Source organism: Miniopterus schreibersii (genome assembly GCF_964146895.1).
Source record: "Miniopterus schreibersii genome assembly, chromosome: 6".
NCBI lineage: Eukaryota > Metazoa > Chordata > Mammalia > Chiroptera > Miniopteridae > Miniopterus > Miniopterus schreibersii.
Genome location: NC_138107.1, coordinates 30,406,062 through 30,425,972, shown reverse-complemented (window position 1 = coordinate 30,425,972; position 19,911 = coordinate 30,406,062). Strand labels below are relative to the sequence as shown.

The following is a 19,911-nucleotide window of genomic DNA, read 5'->3' as shown; positions in this document are numbered from 1 at the left end:
GAAGTTGAGTTGGGTGCCCAGTGTTAGCCGATGCACTGCGAGCCAGACCTCAGGCCTGGCAATGGGCTCAGTGTCGGCTCCTCACCGCTACGCTCTCATGCCTGGACAGTTCAAGTCAAGGCTCCTCAGTGTGGTTTTTATTTGAAGTTAGCTTGCCAGATTCCAGTGGTACAAGACATAATTTAACAAATTTCAAATTTTAGTATATAGAACTTTTGTGGTGAGCAGTTAACAAAAGTCTAAGCAAAGCTGGTGAAGACAAAGATCACATAAGCCCAAACAGATTCCTAAGTCTTACCCCAAACCTACAGGATCAGAATCTGGGGGAGAAGGGTGGATGGAGAGATGGAGTGGTGGAAGACATCCAGTGAAATACATTTCTAAAAAGTCCTCAGGATTCTGAAGTACATCCAGATTCGGGAATCACTTACTGGTAGAGGGTCTGCATTCTTTTTTAAAGCCTTGATTGGCTTCTTAAATAGAGATGAACTGGCTGATGTGTCTGAACATGTTGGAGATATATGTGGAGGCACAGAACATCCAAGAGAAAATTAGAGCCTTTTATTATGGTCATATTTTTAATGGTAGGATTTTGCCTTTTTACTGGTTCCTTTCAATTCTCTTGTTAAAAGTCAGAAGAACTCTTATTGTCATGGGGTTTGTAAATACTACTGGGCAGAATAACCATTTCCCTACCAGCCTCCCTCACCCACATCTGAGAATATGGAGAAAGATTATGCATGTTTTTGGAATACATGGAAATCTTAAGAATGGCCATCAGAAAATCTTGCCCTAACACTGTGTAGCTGTTTGGTCATCATTGTAAAAATAAACATTACCTTCTTTTTGCCCAGTGAGATGATTTGTATAGAAATAACTAAGTTTAGAATGGCCAAGGATTTATAGGATGGAAGTGAAATAAAAACAAGGAACCACATACTGTCTGTTTGTGCACTGACAGAGGAGTAAATGCCCATAATTTCACGGACCCTTCCCTGCTCCTGTGAATGTTGACTGCCATGGGTACACAAGTTCAGCAGAGTAGGCTGTCTCTACTGGGGTTCTGAGCCACGAATATGTATTAACAAGGGCCTGCCAGTGGTTGAAAAATACTTATGAACTGAATAATAAGAGCTCATGAAAGACAGAGAAAATAAGATTCCAGCACAGAAAATCCTTGTCTTTGACTGGAAAGATAATTAATCTCTCCAAAAATAAGCGAAAGGTTATAGAATTCTTTATTTTAATTTAGCCCTTTCATTGTAGAAGAGAGAAAAAAGTACCGTATTAATCATCTTTATTTTGGATAAGATGGCATAATGGTTCATTTATTTAGAAGTGAATGCTTGAGGTTGTGTCAAGAATTAAATGTTCCCCTTCTGATATGATTAATTATTTTCCCCACTGATGACTATTAATCGTTCTGTGAATGAAAGTCATGTTAGCCCAATGACATTTAGGTTCTCAATCATGATGCAGTTCAGAAATTATTTGAAAATGCCAAAAGAGCAGATATACTGAAGAAAATCTGTCTTGAACTTTGAAGTGCTGGGCCAAATTAATGGGGTGGAACCCAGTCTTTCTATTTGTAAATGGACAGACAAATCTGTCACAGTGGCTGGTTTTCATTTAGACTTACTTCTTTCTAGCATCCATTCTCATAGGCACTGTCTCTGGCTTCCAAGCTGTTCACAGGGTTAAGGACCAATGTATTATCCAAACTCATACACTAGACAGGTTGCTTATATAGAAGTTTCAAAAAGTATTGCCCTCGTCGATTTTGCTCAGTGGTTAGAGCGTCGACCTGTGGACTGAAGGGTGTTGGGTTAGATTCCAGTCAAAGGCACGTACCTCGGCTGCAGGCTCGATCCCGCCCCCTGGCCCAGGGTGCATGCGGGAGGCAACCAATCAATGTGTCTCTTTCACATCGATGTTTCTCTCTCTCCCCCTTCCACTCTCTGAAAAGCAATGGAAAAAATATACTCTGGCGACGATTAAAAAAATAAGTATTAAGACCATTCCATTTAGATCCCCTGTAAGTCATATGAAATGAATGCCACAAAATTACACCTCATACCCAGAGACCTGTAATTTGGCAAATATTTCTTAATCCTTTAGAGAAATTGAAAATTCAGTAGGTTATGAATCTTGACAACTTGTTCAATTTATAGATGAATGAATGGCATGTGGGTCAGATTAGGATAATCTTATCAGAAGCATTTATAAATATTAAACATTAATATGAAATTATGTCATTTTAAAGAAAAACAAACTCAAAAGCTACTCATTTTTATAACACTGTCCAGGAAATGTGATTATTTATCCAATAACCTCAGTGTTTAGCTTAGTTGAACATGCGTTAGAAAGAAAACAAGCTTTTATCAGGCTGCATAAAACTGAATGAAGCTCTCCGGGAAAGAAATCAAAGAGTTTATGTGTCTCCTCCTCTCAAAGGTCTTAATGTTTCAAATAAAAATAAAAATTGGCGCAGAAAATGAAATTAGAGTGTTGGTTTTGATGCATCTTCATTATAAATTGCCCCTTCCAAAGTCTGTTTAACCTTTTAAGGCATGTTGAAGACAAGAATGTGTAGAACAAAGAATTTTTTTACTTGAGAAACTTCATACATTTCTACTGCCTGTCTTTTCAAAAATGCTATAGTAATTTAAAGGCAAATTTTCTGTTCTTGTCTCTTTTTCACTCTTTTGAGGTTCAAGATCATTTGCCAGATATTGTTTTAAAATGTACTGTATATCCAAAAGTTTACTCTGAGTTTCAGGCATTATGTGGAATTTGAAAGTAATATGCCTATACTTCAAGAACACGTAGTCTGAATGAGGGGATGAAACATGTACATAGGTAACCACAATGTAAGCTAGATGGCAGTTTAGATGCTGAGAATTACTGACTGCCATTTCATGGAGATGTATCAGTTATTTCTACAAATGGTCTCTAACCACAGTGAACAGCATAGATAACATTTGCTTAAGGGGGAACAATGAGGAGGCTGTAGGCATTTTATATAAAGGCGTCTGCCTTTAGTTGAAGATGGGGAGAATTCTTTGATGACTTATATTTAAACAAAAACCTTGGTAGGATACTGTTTTATTGGCATAGCAATTAAGCATTTGAATGTGGGCAAACTATCGAGCAGACAATCATGTTTGTGTTTTTCCAGGGCAGTAGAGGAGAAGTAGGACCAGTGGGACCCCCAGGCCCGCCAGGTAAACTGGTAAGTAACGTTTTCAAGTCTCCAGCAGTTTATTTGCTTCATACAAAACACAATGCATTTTTAAAAAATAAGCAAGGAGAGGAAAACAATTTACAAAGGGTAATTTAATCATCCTCTCCTGATTTTTTATTGTTATGTGAATACGTGGAAAAGTAAATGCATAATTTCAAACTATATTTAAAATACCCTCAAAGGGTATTTTAATCAGTGTGGTTTACAGCATACATTTTAAAATCAGTTGCTACATTTGGCCTCTGGTTGTTCTTGGAATTGGACAGAACTGTGCTGAATGCCGCCTTTTTCTTCTCCAGCTGTGCTTGTTTACACAGCAAGAGGAGCAGTGGCATTGCAGGGGCTGGGCTCAAAGAGCCCTCTGTTGGGAAGGGGTGCAAATTGGGGAATTGAGGAGCTCGGAGGTGGGACAGACAGGGTAGGGGAGCTGGTCTCTCTTCTCCTGAGAATGTGGGAGAGAGGCAAATTTGAGGAACAGAGTTTAACCAACCACAGCATATTTATTTTAGACAGGAGTCAACACACCCAAGGTCTGTGTGCTTTCAGTGTTTCAGTAACACTGAATCTGAGGACTTGGTGTTTGCTTTTCAGGGTTCTCCGGGTAGCCCTGGCCTTCCTGGCTTGCCTGGCCCCCCTGGACTTCCTGGAATGAAAGGTGACAGGGTAAGATATCTAGCTCTCCAGAAAGTCCCTTATATGGAAGGAATTTCTACTGTGCTGAGAAATCAATCTTCCTTTCAGCAAGTTCTAAATTTTCTAGAATTTATCACAATGACCTTTCAAGAAAGGTATTTGAAATTACTGAGAGTTGAGATTAAGAAGCAAAAATTAAATCTATTAATATAATAATTTATCAGGAGGGGAAGAAAACTGAGGAAAGTAAAAATCTTTGTTGTAATCATGCTTTCTATTTAGTTCTAAGTTTACATTCTTACTAGTCAAATTTTACATAAATGTGATCAAAGAATGCCCCAAGCTGCCCAATGCCCTGGATAGGACAATTGTCTGCTTCTCCAGGTCTTACCTGACTCTCTTGTTAGGTGGTGAGGAGAGGGAGATGTTCTCTACTTTCACAATATTCGTATTTGTGCTTATCCAGCAGTCCAATAAAAGGGGTTGGTTCATTTCAAATTATATAGATTAAAAACTTTAAAATACTGAAAAGAGTATTATATTTTATTCATTACAGGGTGTAGTCGGTGAACCTGGTCCAAAGGGTGAACAGGTAGGTCCTATTTGAATAGTATAAAATGCAGTGTTTAATGTGCATGAATGTGCTTCCCACCAGCAGGAGGCACCAGCTGGTTTGTGGGTATAATTAAAATGTTGGAGGCTAGTAGTTTTTCTCAGTGTTTTTCACAGTGAGTGAAACCTGGAGTTTAGTTTGGTCTGTAGCCTCATTCACTATTTTAATAAGCTGGAGCTATGATGGCTCTGCCTCCAGGGCTACACTTGTTCCCTTTTGAAAAAAGTGGCCCTGCTTCTCTCCACCGAATTGGTTTACTGTGATGAAGCCTCCCATAGCCACATTATAATGCTTTAAGTTTTTCTCTATCAAGAAATTAGCAAATAGACTATGCATATGAATTAGAAATCAGCCCTTTCTCTGGATTCCTTTTTATACTGTAAGAGCCCTTTTTCAAAGATTACTTAATTATTGAATACAATCAATAATCCTTAACTCTGGCAGAAACTTAGCCTCACCTTCTGGCTTTTCTCTAGGCCATATTCTTTCTTTTTTTTTCCTCATATGGATTTTTTAAAATTTTATTTTTCAGTTACAGTTTACATTCAATATTATTTTGTGTTAGTATTAGGTGTCTAGCATAGGGGTCAGACAATCACAATCATATACTTCACAAAGTGTTCCCCATCCACCCTGATATTTCCAGTACCCACCTGTCTAGGCCATCTTTTATTTATTTGTTTGTTTATTTATTTATTTATTTATTTATTTATTTATTTATTTATTTATTTATTTATTTATTTATTTATAATCCTCACCCGAGGACATGCTTAGAGAGAGGTAGAGAGACAGTGTGCATGAGAGACAGAGAGAGAAAGAGACATCGATGTGAGAGAGAACCATTGATCGGTTGCCTTATGAGCAACCCACAGCCCAGGTATGTGCCCTGACCTGGAATCGAGCCAGTAACCTTTAGGTGCACAGGACAAAGCTCAACCAACTGAGCCACTCTGGCTGGGCTAGGCGTTTTCGGATTTGGCCTGGCCACTGATGGCTAGACTGGAAAACCGCTGAGAGCATTTTGTACTTCTGCATGACCCCGGAAGCAGTGTGGCCATTTATGGATGCTCATCCATGTTGACTGGTTAAAACTAATCCAGGGGACTAAGAACTTTAAAATGTGACTTTTAACCTTACTTTTTAGGGTCCCTCTGGTGAAGAAGGTGAAGCAGGAGAAAGGGGTGAACTCGTAAGACATTTTTTTTTTCTGGTTAATGAAAGAGACTTACTGTTTTCAAACTGTATTAGAACATATATTTTTTCTTTTCTCTGACCCTGTTATCTTTTTTGCCTTCCTTAAAAGTTAAGATTTTTTTTATATAAGATAACAAAGGACTCTCCAAGATTACAGCCAAGATCAAGTGAAGCAGAGGGGAAACACCCCCAAGGTGATAGACTTTGGAGATCAAAGTGTTCCCTTAGGCATGGCGAATTCTCCTGTGGCTTTACCTTCAGGGTGATCCTTATGTGACTATAGAGAGTCTGCCTACCAAGGAAACAAAATTAAAGCTTTAGTATAGTTAGAAAACTGGCTCACAAGCGTGACTGTGGGCATTCTCTCTAGTTTAAAAAACCCTCCAAAGAAGTGACCTTCATCTCCATCTTTAGCTAAATCCTCATGATCTACATTCATATCTAGAATTAGTGGTGGAATATTTTTAAGTTTTTTTCTTTTTTTAGCATAAAAGCATGCATATTTGGCTTGATAGACTTTTGGGTTATGTTTTAAAATATTGTTAGAGTTTGAAAAATAAAGTCATCAGGTTTAAATGTCTATTACATTTCATAACAGATTGCTAGTTTAGTATCTTTTGACATTTTAATTCTCAACTAGCATTTTAGATCTGGATGGAGCCTTGGATAGCTCTGATTCAACCCTGTTATTTAAGAGATAAGTTAGCCAAGGCTGGGAGGTTACATGGCTCACGCAGGATTACAAAGTTAAGTAGCAAAACTGGGAGTAGAATGCAAGTTTTGAGTCTAATGGTTTTCTGTGGTGTCAGGGTTCATCTGTTCACTGTTTTCTATAGATTTCAGCAGCATAATAACCTGTTAAATGTTTTTAGAAAACTATCATGTGAGTACATTGTTCTAATATAATTTTGTTTTATTGATTTAGGGAGATATAGGATTACTTGGCCCAAAGGGAACTGTAAGTATAATGAACAGTAATCGTATAAAATATAAAAGTACCTATAATACTGTAGAAAATGCAATACTCTGCTTTATGAAATCATTCTGTAAAATCCAATTCTTAATGGACTTACCTTCAAGGAAATGAATGTCTAGTTTATTCTTTAAGTAGTGGATTAATCCAAAGAAAAAAATAACAGTGTAAATGGATCTGCCTATTGAACTAGCCATTTTAAAGGAAGTCTTTTTCATATTTTAAGTGGCTCAATGAGTATATTACACAGCAATTTCTTCCACAAATGGACCGTTTTTAAAGAACTGACTGTGCTTCATGGTGACGAGAGTATAATTGAGTTTTGTTGGCAGTTGTACAATTTATTGGCAAATATTACAGTAATTTTCTTAATCTCCTGTGTGTTCTATTTGGGGAAGTAAGATAGAGGCATAATGCCTAAGAAAATGTAATAGAGAATTATTAGAGTTAGAAAATGATTATCTCATTTAATTCATCATTTTATAGAAACTAAACTGATATCCTTAGAGATTAGATGAATTTAGAATTATAAAACCAATTAGTAGCAAACCTGCAATGATTTGCAATTTGAAAGGAATGCACATCTAATACAATAAGAAATTTAGTATAAGAAGGAAAGATGAAGCTCGGATCTCAATCTCAGATGCCACTGATCACCAGAGCTGTCAGTCTCCAAGTCCTTCCTGTTTCTGGAATCTCCCCTGCTCCTCCCTGTCCCTGTCCAACATATGATCCTCATGGCAGCCATGGTAATTTAGATAAAGAAGATAAAACACACTAGTTATCCCTTCCTTCTCTGCTTAAAATCCTTTAAGAATAACATTTTGTGGAGTAAAATCAGATTCTTAGCAAGGTATGCACAGTTTTTGATGAAGTGCTCTCTGACTTGCCAACCTCATCTCATCTCCTTCACATCTGGAATTCATCTGTTTGCAGTTCTTTTTCCCTGGCATGCTGTTTAATGCCTTGTGCTGTTCACCTAGCCTGGTGCATTCTGTTTCTTTCCTTAAAACAGTTACCTCCTCCTTAAGCATTAACCCCCATCTTCAGCCCCACATTCTCTGGGAAGACTCACCCAGACTTGGTTACAGTGCCCAGCCCTGGGCTCTGCACACACCGCCAAGCTGGAAATTATTACTTTGTATTAACTTACCTGTTTACATTCTGCCTCTAAACAACATGTGACAGTCTCAAGCTTCAAGGAGCATCTTTCTGCTTAAGAATCTTTGACAGGCCCGGCCGGGAGTGGCTCAGTGGTTGAGCGTCGACCTAGGATCCAGGCGATTGGGGTTCAATTCCCGGTCAGGGCACATGCCCGGGTTGTGGGCTCAATCAGTGACTCTCTCATCATTGATGTTTCTGTCTCTCTCTCTCCCTCTCCTTTCCTCTCTCTGAAATCAATAAAGATATATTAAAAAAGAAAAAAAAGAATCTTTGACAGAAATGGTTTAGGATTGAGAAAAGTGTAAACGTTAAACCTTGATAGAATTTGGTAATAAAGATGGTATTTCATGATCTAGCAATAATTACTAATGTTCAATGGTAAGCATTCAGCCTATAAAAGAAAGAGTGAATGAATGATGCAGTGGTCACTTCATTTAAATTTGGATATAATACTAGGAATTCGATCTTGATTCATTACCTCCCTTCCTACCACTGTCTTCTCTGACACGACCCAGGTAATGCTGATGAAATTGTAGTGTTCTGTCCCAGAATTAGGGGAAATAGTTACTAGCAGGAAGACTTTTGCTGTCCTCAGTGATTTCAGCATAGACAAACTTGATAGTAGGTGAAGTCTGTTTCTACTTTAGTATACCTCTCCTCAACTGAGGAATTTCTCCCCAAAGATTTAGGGTGCTCATGATGTCCTGGCCATGTTGGCCCTTGATCTTTTCACCAAAAATTTCTTGTCCCTTGTTCTAGCAATATTTCAGCATTGCAGGCAAGATAATACACTGATTCGGTCTCCTTTGTTTTCTGCCAGTTCTTCAGTGTATTTCTGAATTCCTTTTGGCTTCTCCTCTGGGCTGCTTTAGAAGCTGTTACAGTTTTGCACTCTAGCCACCTGACAACTCCCAGGCCTTCCATTGTACATCCTTAGCTCTCCCTGTTGACACTGTCTTTCGGGAAGTCTTTTAAGCCGTAATTTCTTCATAGGAGCAATTTTGACAGGTTGACTTAGATGAATATCAATTTCCCCCCCATAGAGAGAGATTAGGAAAAGCACACTTGCTGAGCTTTGTTTAGATGTGTTTAGTGAAAGCATTGCTTCATCGCCTTCTTCCCTTCAGTTTGAAATATTTGACTGTTTCAAAAAGCTCTTTCTAGATAAATGTTGCATATGAAAAGGAAGCAGGATTCAGTTGCTTTATGAGCATTCCTATCTTGAACTCTTGCGTCCCTTGCTGCCTCCTGTTCTTTTATCTTTTCATTCTTATTCTATAAACAACAGTACATTGTAACTGCTGTGCCACAAATTCCACCAGAAGTAGTTTAACAAAAAGCGAATTAATTTAGTCTCTTTCGAGCAGTTATTGTACGTGAGGACTCTTTTAAATGCTTTCAGTGGTCTGCTTTCAGAAAAAAAAATTGTAATGTGTATATGCTTTTGTGCTAAAGTAACTGTTTATTTGTAACTTCTTTAATATTTAGAATTTTAACTTGTCAATACTTAAATTATGGACTTCCTCTTTCAGTATTTTAAATGCATTGATTTTAAACACAGCATTTTAAATGTGGTGTTTTAAATGTATTGATTTAGTTCATGTTAGTGTTTTATAATTCCTGGATTCATCTGGCATTTTCATATTCTCTAAAGAATGTAATAAAAGCTAAATACATTATGTTCTTAGAAATATGATTATTTTATGCCTTCTGTATTGGTGATATACAAACTAACATGTCCTATAAGAACTCTGTGGCCTTTTTGTGGCCAGAAGAAGTTAACAAGCCTTATTAAAAGCTAACTTACTCTTAGCAAGTGGCTTAAAGTATAAAGAATGCAGTTTTAAAAATGTATTATTTCAATTAACATTTTGAGATAATAACTATACAAAAAAGAAAGATTATTTAAAAGGTTACTTGAACTGGAATTCTAAGAGATTGGGGTGTTTTTGTGCAGTTACATTGAAGCTTTGTCACCTCTGAACAATACCTCTTAGCAAAGAGAATGTAGTAAACCTCAAAGTTTGTGTGTTAATATTGTAACAATATTAGTCAGACAATGACTTGTGTTTAGTCCTGGTTTCATTGTGTGCCTCTTTGTTCTAGATGGGCAACCCCGGGGAGCCTGGCTTGAGGGGGCCTGAAGGCGGTAGGGGGCTTCCTGGAGTGGAAGGACCGAAAGGACCACCTGGACCACGAGGCGTGCAGGGAGAACAGGGTGCCACCGGCCTGCCTGGGATCCAGGGCCCTCCAGTGAGTGGTGGGCAGTCCTCATGGTTATTTTGTGGAGACTCCATCCCACAGCACAAGGGGTCAGGGCAGCCTGGCTAGGCCAGACATCGCTCCTGAGCAGTGTGGGCAGTTGTCCTGTTGTAAATCCAGCCACTTGTTCCCTGCCGAGTCCGTCAGTTTACCATGTAATAATGTCCTGTTTATGGTTTCGTGTACAAACTGCCTTTTTCTTTTCTGCCCCAGGGTAGAGCACCGACAGATCAGCACATTAAGCAGGTTTGCATGAGAGTCATGCAAGGTAAATAAAGCATAATGGCTTGATTTTTATATGCTTTAAAAGAGGGACATTTTGAGTAATACTAATGTCAATTCCATTTTATCCAATTTGTTGTCATTACAATAGCTTATAGCCTCAAAGAAAAAGAAAAATATTACCTTTCTGTATTAGTCTGTTTTTTGTTTGTTTGTTTTTTGTTTGTTTTTTGGCCAAGGGTGTTAATTTACCACAAAGTATACACATCACACACACACACACATACTTGTTTTTCCTTTGAAACAATTATCAAGTATCTCTCCCTTCTTCAACGCCCTGCCTACCACTCTGTGAGTGCCCAGCACTGACCAAGGGTCTTCCTGTAGATTATATGAGAAGTGACAGACTCCATGCCCCTAAGAAGCATAAGGACATTATGGCTACTCATTTACCACTTTTATTGAAAATCAATAACTGGTATTTACAAAAATGGTGATAAATGTTCACATTTGTTAACCTTCATCTAAATTGATCTGTAGCTATGGCAATTGCGGTTGCCATACCTGTTCAGAATCGGTCTAGTTCTGAAACCACACTGAAAATGGACATGTGCAAATCCTCCTGGGAGGAGATCCTGTAACCGTGGGGCCTTCTAACAAATAACTATCTTACTCTGGTTGAAATCACTCCTGGCAGAAAGACATATTCTTCTTTGTATGCTCGTAAGATCGTCTAATTTGTCTCGTAGACTTGTAGAGTTTTCCATAATGAAACTGTCACCTCTGCATTTGAAAACCAATATAAGTCGCTTCATTGCAGACATTTTCTCTTGAAAGGATACTTCAATTTTAAACATCACACATCTAGAAAATTGTGATTTTATGTTAACTCTTACTTATGTAAGGCACACTTGGAATACTCGGACTGAAACAATTTTAAAATGTTGGTTAGAAATGTGTTTCCAATTCATATTCTCCTTCACACCCTAAAGCTTGAAAATATATTATATTAGAATATTTACCTTAGAGTATCTTAATGGGGAAATTGTCTTGTTCCCTATGGCTTTAGTGGATGATTCTTAATCTATTTAATGGTTCCTGCAAAAGCCCACACAGTTATTAATTTTAAGACAGACTGTGACCATTCCCAGGAAGCAGGCTATTTTTAATATTTATTGTCTATTCCAAGCATGAAAAAAACTTCTGAGGAGGATATTCATAAGAAGTCATGAATTCTCAGAGTATTTCAAGTTACTGAGTATCTTCCAACTAAGCATGTGAGGCCTGGTCTCAAATGGTGTCCTGATACTAATTCTGGACATCGTCCTTGGCTTTTGAAGAGCTCTGGACACCTGCTTCTACCCATGTGAAGAAACCCATTCTCTTCCCATCCTGGGTTCTCTGATAACAAGTCAGGATTCAGATGACACACTCCTCTTAGAACTCCACTCACCTGAAGCCCTGCCGTTTAGTGCTTTTTAGCCCCATCTCCTCGCCCCTGGCCTCACAACAGCAGGGCCAAATATATCCAGGGAGAGCTGAATAAAACAGCCCCAGTGAGGCGTCTTGGCAAAGACCACGGGAAAATGATCCAACTTGATTCTCTTCTCACCACCAATTTAGAAGTTCTGGTGACACATTCTTTAAAAAGGCACTTGAAATACCTCTCTTTTCATTTGTATCACTTTCACGTTTCTGACTTTTCTGTGCTGTTTTGTTTATTATCATTTAGAGCATCTTGCTGAGATGGCTGCGAGTCTCAAGCGTCCAGACTCTGGAGCCTCTGGCCTCCCTGGGAGGCCTGGTCCACCTGGGCCCCCAGGGCCTCCTGGAGAGAACGGCTTCCCAGGCCAGATGGGACTTCGTGGCCTCCCAGGCATTAAAGGCCCCCCTGGTGCTCTTGGTTTGAGGGGGCCTAAAGGTAAGGCTTTCTGCCCAGGTGGAACCAAGGAACTCACCCTGTACTTTTTCAGGTGTGTTCATAGGTCCTACCAAGCTCCAGGTATTCTGTGAGATACGATGTATTATTGTCTTTTGCAATGTTGATGGTAAAGATTAGAAAACTGTTATGTGGTATTCTCTTGACGTTGCTCTACGACAACAGTAGACTAAACCCTAGCATTAAGGTCCCTTGGCTTTCAGCACTGATCTTTTCCAGTTGTACTCTGCCGCAATCATAGTTCAAAATAAACTCCACAGGACTAATAAAGGCTCATTCGCTGTTTATTTTTTTCAGACCTAAAATTATTGTAGAAGTCTTCTAAGATGACAACCAGACTTAGGATATTTGTATCTGATACTTAAACTAACAAAATTTATTAGCGGGACCTAAGAAAAATTACATCATGAGTTAAAGCGGCCACTCCCTTCTTCTAAAAAGTCACATTGGATATTTGGTTTTGATGGATTTTTTTTCTAGCTCTGAAGTACAGTCTCACTGTATTCCTTCTTTAACATGTGAGGGAGTATGAGAGAGTCTGTTTCTTCCCCTTCTACTTAATGCACTTTAAGCCTTTGAATCCAGTATTTTTCAGAAAAATAGGGTTGTGTGTTAGGTATTAAATAGGACTTGCAGGAGGACTGATTGCCTCAGATGGCATTTGCTAGTTGAGGTAAGTTTGTCAGCCTGGGGTGTGTGTGCCCTGGATCATTCACAGAGAGGACTAGGTAAGGAAAGGAGTCTGTATATCCTGATGAGTGACTGACAGCTCTCTGGGGAACTTCAGCAAAGCGTGGCATCAAAAACAAGAGAGGGACTTTTATTTTTAAAATGGTGGTGCTCCAATTAGGATTAAATATTATGGTGGGAATGGTCAGAGGGCAAGCAAGCTGCCTTTTTAGATCTATAAATGAATTGCTGATGCATCTGGCTAACTATACCCTCAGTGGGGATAATTTTGTTAATTACATTTTTTTTTTTGGCATGTGCATGTTAACAAATGAGCCCTAATTGGGGCCTCTTGTAAGCCTGGCACCATTTCAGAGCTTTCAGAGCCTGGACATAATCAGATGGAGCGAACTCAGAGTTCACCTTAAAGAGAGCTGGAGAAAAATTTCCTCTGAGAAAAGCATGTAGACATTCATCTCTGTCCTGCTTTCAGGTTTAGGAACTCATGCTCTAGGTGCTTTCTCTATCATTAGTTCCAGTTCACTCTGTAAACCATTTCTAAGAAATCCCACTGCTTTGGGTGATTGTTGACTTAGTTGGCTCTGTTGTGCCAAAGCCTATCATCACTCCTTAGCTCTCGGGAGTTCACTTCAGATGGTGGTTCTGAGAGAGAGGCCCCAGGAGCATCGGCATCACCAGGGACCTTGTTAGGAATGCAGGTTCTCCAGCCCACCCCAGACCCATTGTTCAGGAGCTCTGGAGGTGAGGCCCAGCAGGTTGTCCTCTAACATAAGCAGCTAGATGATTCCTATACAGCTAAATGCACTTGTCCCATTTTCCTGCTGAAAAGGGACACCTTGTAGGGACTATAGAAATCACAGCTCTATTGTCCTTGGATAAAAAGAAGTCTCCAGATATGGGTAGAGCTTAACTTTGAGTTAGTAACTGAACTCTCCTCAAGTTTCATATGAGTCCTTTAAGAAGTGAAACTGTTGACTTACTGCATTAGGAGAGTCAGCCTAAAGCTGCATTCCTCAGTCTGGACTGCACACTGGGACCCCCTGAGGATCTTTAAGAATGACTCATGTCTGAGTCCCATTCCCAGAGATTCTGATTTAATTGGTCTGGACACTGAGATTTAAAAATACATCCCAGGTGATTTTAATGTGCAACCAGAGCTGAGTACCACTGGAAACAAAGATGAAATGTTCAAGAAACTTTCTGGGAAGCTCTTAACAGCATTGAATTGTGGCTGGGTTGGGCTGGGTTGGCCCTAGGCAGATAAACCTAATTTTGAGGGGGAGAAAGGTATATTTCTATATTTGGAACCTCAAAAATGTCTCTACCACTAAGTCTACTTGTCAAGCATAGCTTGATCATATAAGGGCTTTCCCTTGATTTTCCTTCAGTATTTATGACATAGTCTGTAGTGTAGAAGTGATACAGTTCTTTTCTTTTTTCCAATAGGCTTTCTCTCCCCAGACCCCTCTATCCCTTTCTTGTCATTGGCTTCCTTTAAAGCAGCATATTTTTTTTTGTTTTATTTCTTAAAATTTGGGATGTGTGCAGAAAAAAGTAATCAGATTTTCTTTATCAATCAATGCTGTCACACATGTGGAAATGTATGATTCTAGGCCAATGGACTTGACCCTTCTTTTCCCACCAATAGCATTTAATAGAAAACACATAGTATTTTGCCATCCAAAGGCTACAGATCAAATTTTCCCTGAAAATAAACATTCGCCATTTGAGACATAAATGTTTAGCCCATTAGAGAAGAGATGTATGTCATTGTCACCTGTTGCCTTTTCCCCAGGCCCAATAAAGAAGGGATGGTATGAGAGTTGCTCTGCCATATTGTCATTTTGAGATACTTGTTCTAGAGAAATTGTCACATAACAAAGAAATATGTTTTACTAAAGCTTTGAACAGTTCAGGCTGTGTCTTAATTAAATCACTGTTTTCCTCCTGAAAAATTACTCTGAAAAACACAGTGGAACATTTTCAATGGGAGCTAGTAGAAATGGGCCTCAAGTCATACTCAAAGCTCAAGTCATTTATATATATATATATATATATATATATTTGTTTGTTTGTTTTGTTTTTCATCCACGTTTTATAGTTTCATACAGTCTTAAACATGTTAGGGCTGAGGCCCATGCACTGTATATATTTTATGTGTGTACTCAAGCAAGAGCAAGACAGACATCTAACCCACCTATGTTCACTTTGCTTAGTATTAAGTCATTCTTTCGTGTCATAAATACCATCTTTGAATGCTCACTATGTGGATTAATTTTAAGTCCTTATGAGTAGAGCTGTATATTCGTTCAGATATTTCAGTGTGAGTCAGACATGTCAATATGTGAGCGAAGGCTTGAGAAAGTACAGTCATAATTGTGACTAACACTTTTAAAAATACTAAGCTGCTCACATGAAGACAAGTCATCAGTTATAGCTTTCAGTCCCTGGCCAGGTAGCTCAGTTGGTTAGAGCATCACCCTGAAATGCCAAGGTTGTGGGTTTGATCCCTGGTCAGGACACATGAATGCATGGATAGGTGGAGCAGTGGATCCATACTTCTCTCTCTCTTTCTGTCTCTTTCTCCCTTCCTCTCTCTCTCTCTCAAATCAATAAAAAAATTAGCTTTCAAATAAATGAAATAAATAGCAACTATGGAGCGATGAGAATTTATTTCATTTTAGCCACTCTGTTTATAATGAGCTGCTTTTCTACTTAAATTGAATATTTTCCTTCATCCCTTATATAAAGCTGATTTTATATGTATTTTCTGACATAAGAGGCCAACAGGTGGGCCTTTAGTTCCTTGAGCTGCTTTTTGAACGTCTCTAAAGAAGCACAACCAGGGTTGAAGAAGTAGATTAACCCTGATGATAAACAGAACCAGGCTGTGGAGCGGCAATCGGCAGCGTGGCTGTCTTGGAGCCCATCTGAAATTTGTTTTCCTACTGTTAACATATCAGTATTACCGATAACCAGAATACAGCATCACAACTAAGGCAGCAGTCTTCCTCCTTGCAAGCAACGTTTTCAAGTTGTCATGGCTTCATGCTGAAAGTGTTTAACTTCCACTATCTGTGTGAAAGTTGCATTTTAATTTATAATCTTCATCTCATGTATAAAAAATATGGCACATTTAAAGATACTCTTCTCATTGCCAGTCTCCAGAATTGCAGTGCTCTGACATTTAAATTGCTAAGTTAACAAGAGTGCTTCAGCTGTTAGTTTTAAAAATGCCAATTGTCATATCTTCCTAATACAATAAGGCTAGATTGATGATGAATATGAAAAAAACTAGCTTATGTGAATATGAGTTCATCCTGAGCTCTGTATCCTTACACAGTATTTATATAAATTTAAATTGTTTTGAAAGTGTAGTTGATTCATCATAAAAATATCCACATAAGGGCATTCACAGTTAAAATAAAAAATATAACTATTTAAACATTCCTTCATAATGAGAGACTATTTGACTAATGTATCGATGGTTGTGAAGATATGCTTCCTATTTTTGTTGTGTGCATGCCTTTGTTTTTTAAATTATAACAAAGATTCAATATTGAATGAGGTTGGGCTGTTACAGATGTTTGGGGAAAATGATTATGTATAGAATTTGTTACAAAATACCATTGCATTTTCTAAAAGTGAAGAAAATAATATAATACTAGATTAATGAGATAGCAGAATAATGCCTTGTACTGGGAGCAGTAGAAGTCATTTAGGACCAGTTGAGCAGGGTATTAGTGCGCTTTGTTAATGAGGCCAAGTTTCTGGGTTTGGTCTCTGCAGGGGCCAGGATAATTAATGCAGCTTTGTTCTATGACTGCTGATTCCCTAAATTTAATCAATTGTCTTGCAAGTACACATGGTTGGTTTCAATCCAAAGCATATTCCCTGTAAATAATAAGTCCATAGTAAAATGTAGGCACTTTTGACAGCACACCTTAAATTTTGGAAATTCATTAATTTATTTTTGGCAGTATTAAGTTTACATTATTCAAGAATTTTAAAATGTATAAAAAGATATTTAGTAAAGAGTTTTTCTGCCACTCCTGTCTCACATTTGCCGAGGGTTTTTTATTCTTCCCATTAGGTCATCGCTATTGTTAATTTCTTAGACATTCTTATTTACATGATATGCAAGGATATATGAATACAGTAAATTTTCCCTAGATTTTTCAAAAAACAAATCATATTGTCCTGTAATAAGTGATCTGGACCTTGTGTTTTTCATTTATCAATGGCTTGGAGATCATTTCAAAGAGATTCCTGATTCCTCTTCACAGCTGCATAGTATTCCCTTCTGTGGAAGTATCATAATGTACCTAACCCTTTAATGAGCACTTAGATTGTTTTCAGTCTTCTGCTATTACAGTAAGGCTGCAGTGAACACCACTGCATAGGTTTCATTTTTGTACAAATATCAACATAAGCTCTATATCTTTAGGATAAATTCCTAGAAGTGGACTTGCTGGGTAAAATGGTACTTCCATTTGTAACTTTGATAGGCACTGTCAGATTACCTTCTAAGAGACTGTACCAGTTTACACTCTTATCAGCAATGTGTAATAGTGTATTTTTCCACAGATTTGCTAGCACATGTTTAATTGAACTTTGGAATTTTTGCTGATCATATAGGTAAAATACCATTCTTGTTATTCTAAGTTTACCTTAATTCTGTTATGAGAGAGGTCAGGGAATTTTTAAATATATTTAAGAGCCATTTTTATTTCCTTTTACTAATTTTCTTGCTCATGTATTCTGCTTATTTTTTTATTGTGTTGTTGGCTCTTTTATATTGATTTCAGGAACTCTTCATATTAGAGTTAGAACTCTTCATATCATAATAGAAAGGCCACCTTGAATCTGAGGTTGTAAAGTAATTCTCTCTTGTTTTCTTCTGGTTCTTAAATTACATTTAAAATATTTGACACATTTGCAATTTATCCCAGATTGTGGTGTAAGGAATAGATCCAACATTTTTTATTTCAAGTAGGCTACCCACTTTTGTAACACTATTTATTGAATTGTTCAACTTTTTCCCACTTTAAGATGCCACCTTTTACAAATCAAATTCCTGTGTGTATTTGGGCCTGTTTTTAGACTTTCTATTCTGTTTCACTGGTCTGTCTACTCATGCACCAGCCCCCCAATGTTTTAATGGTTTAATATTTGGTAGGATTAATCCCCCTCGAGTTGCCTTTCTTTTTGGAGCTCTTATGGCTGTTCTGGTTTATGTGTTTTTCTACACAAACTTCAGAATCACCTCTCTGGTTAAAAAAAAAAAAATCTGTATTTTAATTGGGATCATGATGAAAATTCAGCTGAGGGAGAACTGACAGCTTTTTATGATGATGTTGTTCCATATAAGAACATTTTCCCAGTCTTTTTGTGTCCTTTAGAAATGTTAAGGTTTTTTTCCATGTCGGATTTTCATATTTCTGATTAAACTTATTGCTAATATTGATTATTTTAATGGCTATTATAACTGGTATCTTTTTTCACTACTCATGACTGGTTGTTGTTTATATATCTGAAAATTACTGACTTCCATATGTTAATTCTGTATCTTGCTGTTTTACTGAATTAGCTTATTGTTGGAAGTAGATTTTGAGTTCATTTTCTAGGGTTTAAGACATATGCTCATATCACCTGAAAACAGATGGTTTTAACTCCTCAAACCAAATAATAAATAATGGTGATAAAGTGGCCATCCTTATAATGTTCTCACTGTGGTGGAACAATGTATCATGTTTCCCATTAAGCATCATGCTAGCTTTTGGGGTGAAAGGTACATTTTTTCATGTTTAGGAGGTAGCCATTGATCCGTATTTTACTGGCTGTTGCATCAGGCATGTGTGTTCAATTCTTTCAAATGTCTTTTTTAGCATCTATGACTATGATTATTTGATTTCCCCCCTTAGATCTATTATTATAACTAACTTGATTTTTGTCTTGCTACAATCTAGTTTGTGGCAACTTTAGGACCTTTTGGTTTCAGAATTTGGGCTTTGCTTAAAGTTTAAAATAACATAACTTTATTTTTATAGGTATATAGAAAAATAACATCATTTCTCTAACTAAATGCACCTAGGTGACTTGGGAGAAAAAGGGGAACGTGGCCCCCCAGGAAGAGGTCCCAAGGGTTTGCCCGGAGCTACAGGTCTCCCAGGTAAGTGTGCTGTAGGGAAGGATGAAGTTGAAGTTGGTAGCAAGTGGGTAGGCTGAACTGGATAATATTTTATAGAATTGCTCTTTAATTACTTAAGCATATCTTGCGATACTCAAGAATGACTGGCATCACTTTTTCCAGACCAACTTTAATGAAGAGTTAAATGATCTCTAAATCACATCTGTGTTCTTTGTGAGAAAATATGTCAGGACTTGAAATACTATTTTTTAATAGATGCTTTAAAAAATTGTTGGCCCAGCCACATGCACTTATTATAAAATTCTGAAGGAATGGGTTCCTCTCCATTTCAAGCTCAGTTGATAGTTTCCTATTTTTTTAAAAAGTTTTAACTAAAAAGTCAGAGCAACAGGAAAATCCATCCAAGTTTTCAAACTATTCATGTTGCATGTAGAGTAACTAAAATTTTATTTGAAAAGCTCCTGTTTCAAACATCCTGACTCTCCAGAAATCCATATCCAAAAAATAAATAAATACATAAACCTGAACGTTCCTACCCATAGCCACAAAGAGCCACGCACAAGCCACATATCACTGCTGTGTCAACTGAGGGGACAAAGCAGCCTGTGTGTGAGAGGCTGGATTCTCTCACTGGGCATCTGTTCTCTCTTTACACACTGGCTACTCTGTCCCCCGGAGTCCAGGCTGCAACACAGTCATCCACTGGGAAATGACTTACAGGCCCAGCCACGAAAGCAGCATAGCAGGATCGAAGGCCAGTCAGCTTGAGCATGAATGACTGGCTGCCTTACAGCACTCTTTTATTGCTGCTCAGGAAGGTTCCCAA

The 19,911-nt window shown here is 38.0% G+C and overlaps 1 protein-coding gene across 2 annotated transcripts in view; it reads left to right on the top strand.

Annotated features, from left to right (window-relative positions):
• COL9A1 (collagen type IX alpha 1 chain) overlaps nt 1–19,911 on the top strand; it is a 77,629-nt gene that overhangs the window by 50,748 nt on the left and 6,970 nt on the right. For both annotated transcript variants that reach the window (XM_081140766.1, XM_081140767.1), the window contains 9 exons: nt 3,179–3,232; nt 3,836–3,907; nt 4,434–4,469; nt 5,635–5,679; nt 6,610–6,642; nt 9,928–10,074; nt 10,297–10,351; nt 12,038–12,226; nt 19,029–19,106. In XM_081140766.1, the coding sequence (XP_080996892.1) occupies nt 3,179–3,232; nt 3,836–3,907; nt 4,434–4,469; nt 5,635–5,679; nt 6,610–6,642; nt 9,928–10,074; nt 10,297–10,351; nt 12,038–12,226; nt 19,029–19,106 (709 nt within the window). The remainder of the gene's footprint in view (nt 1–3,178; nt 3,233–3,835; nt 3,908–4,433; nt 4,470–5,634; nt 5,680–6,609; nt 6,643–9,927; nt 10,075–10,296; nt 10,352–12,037; nt 12,227–19,028; nt 19,107–19,911) is intronic.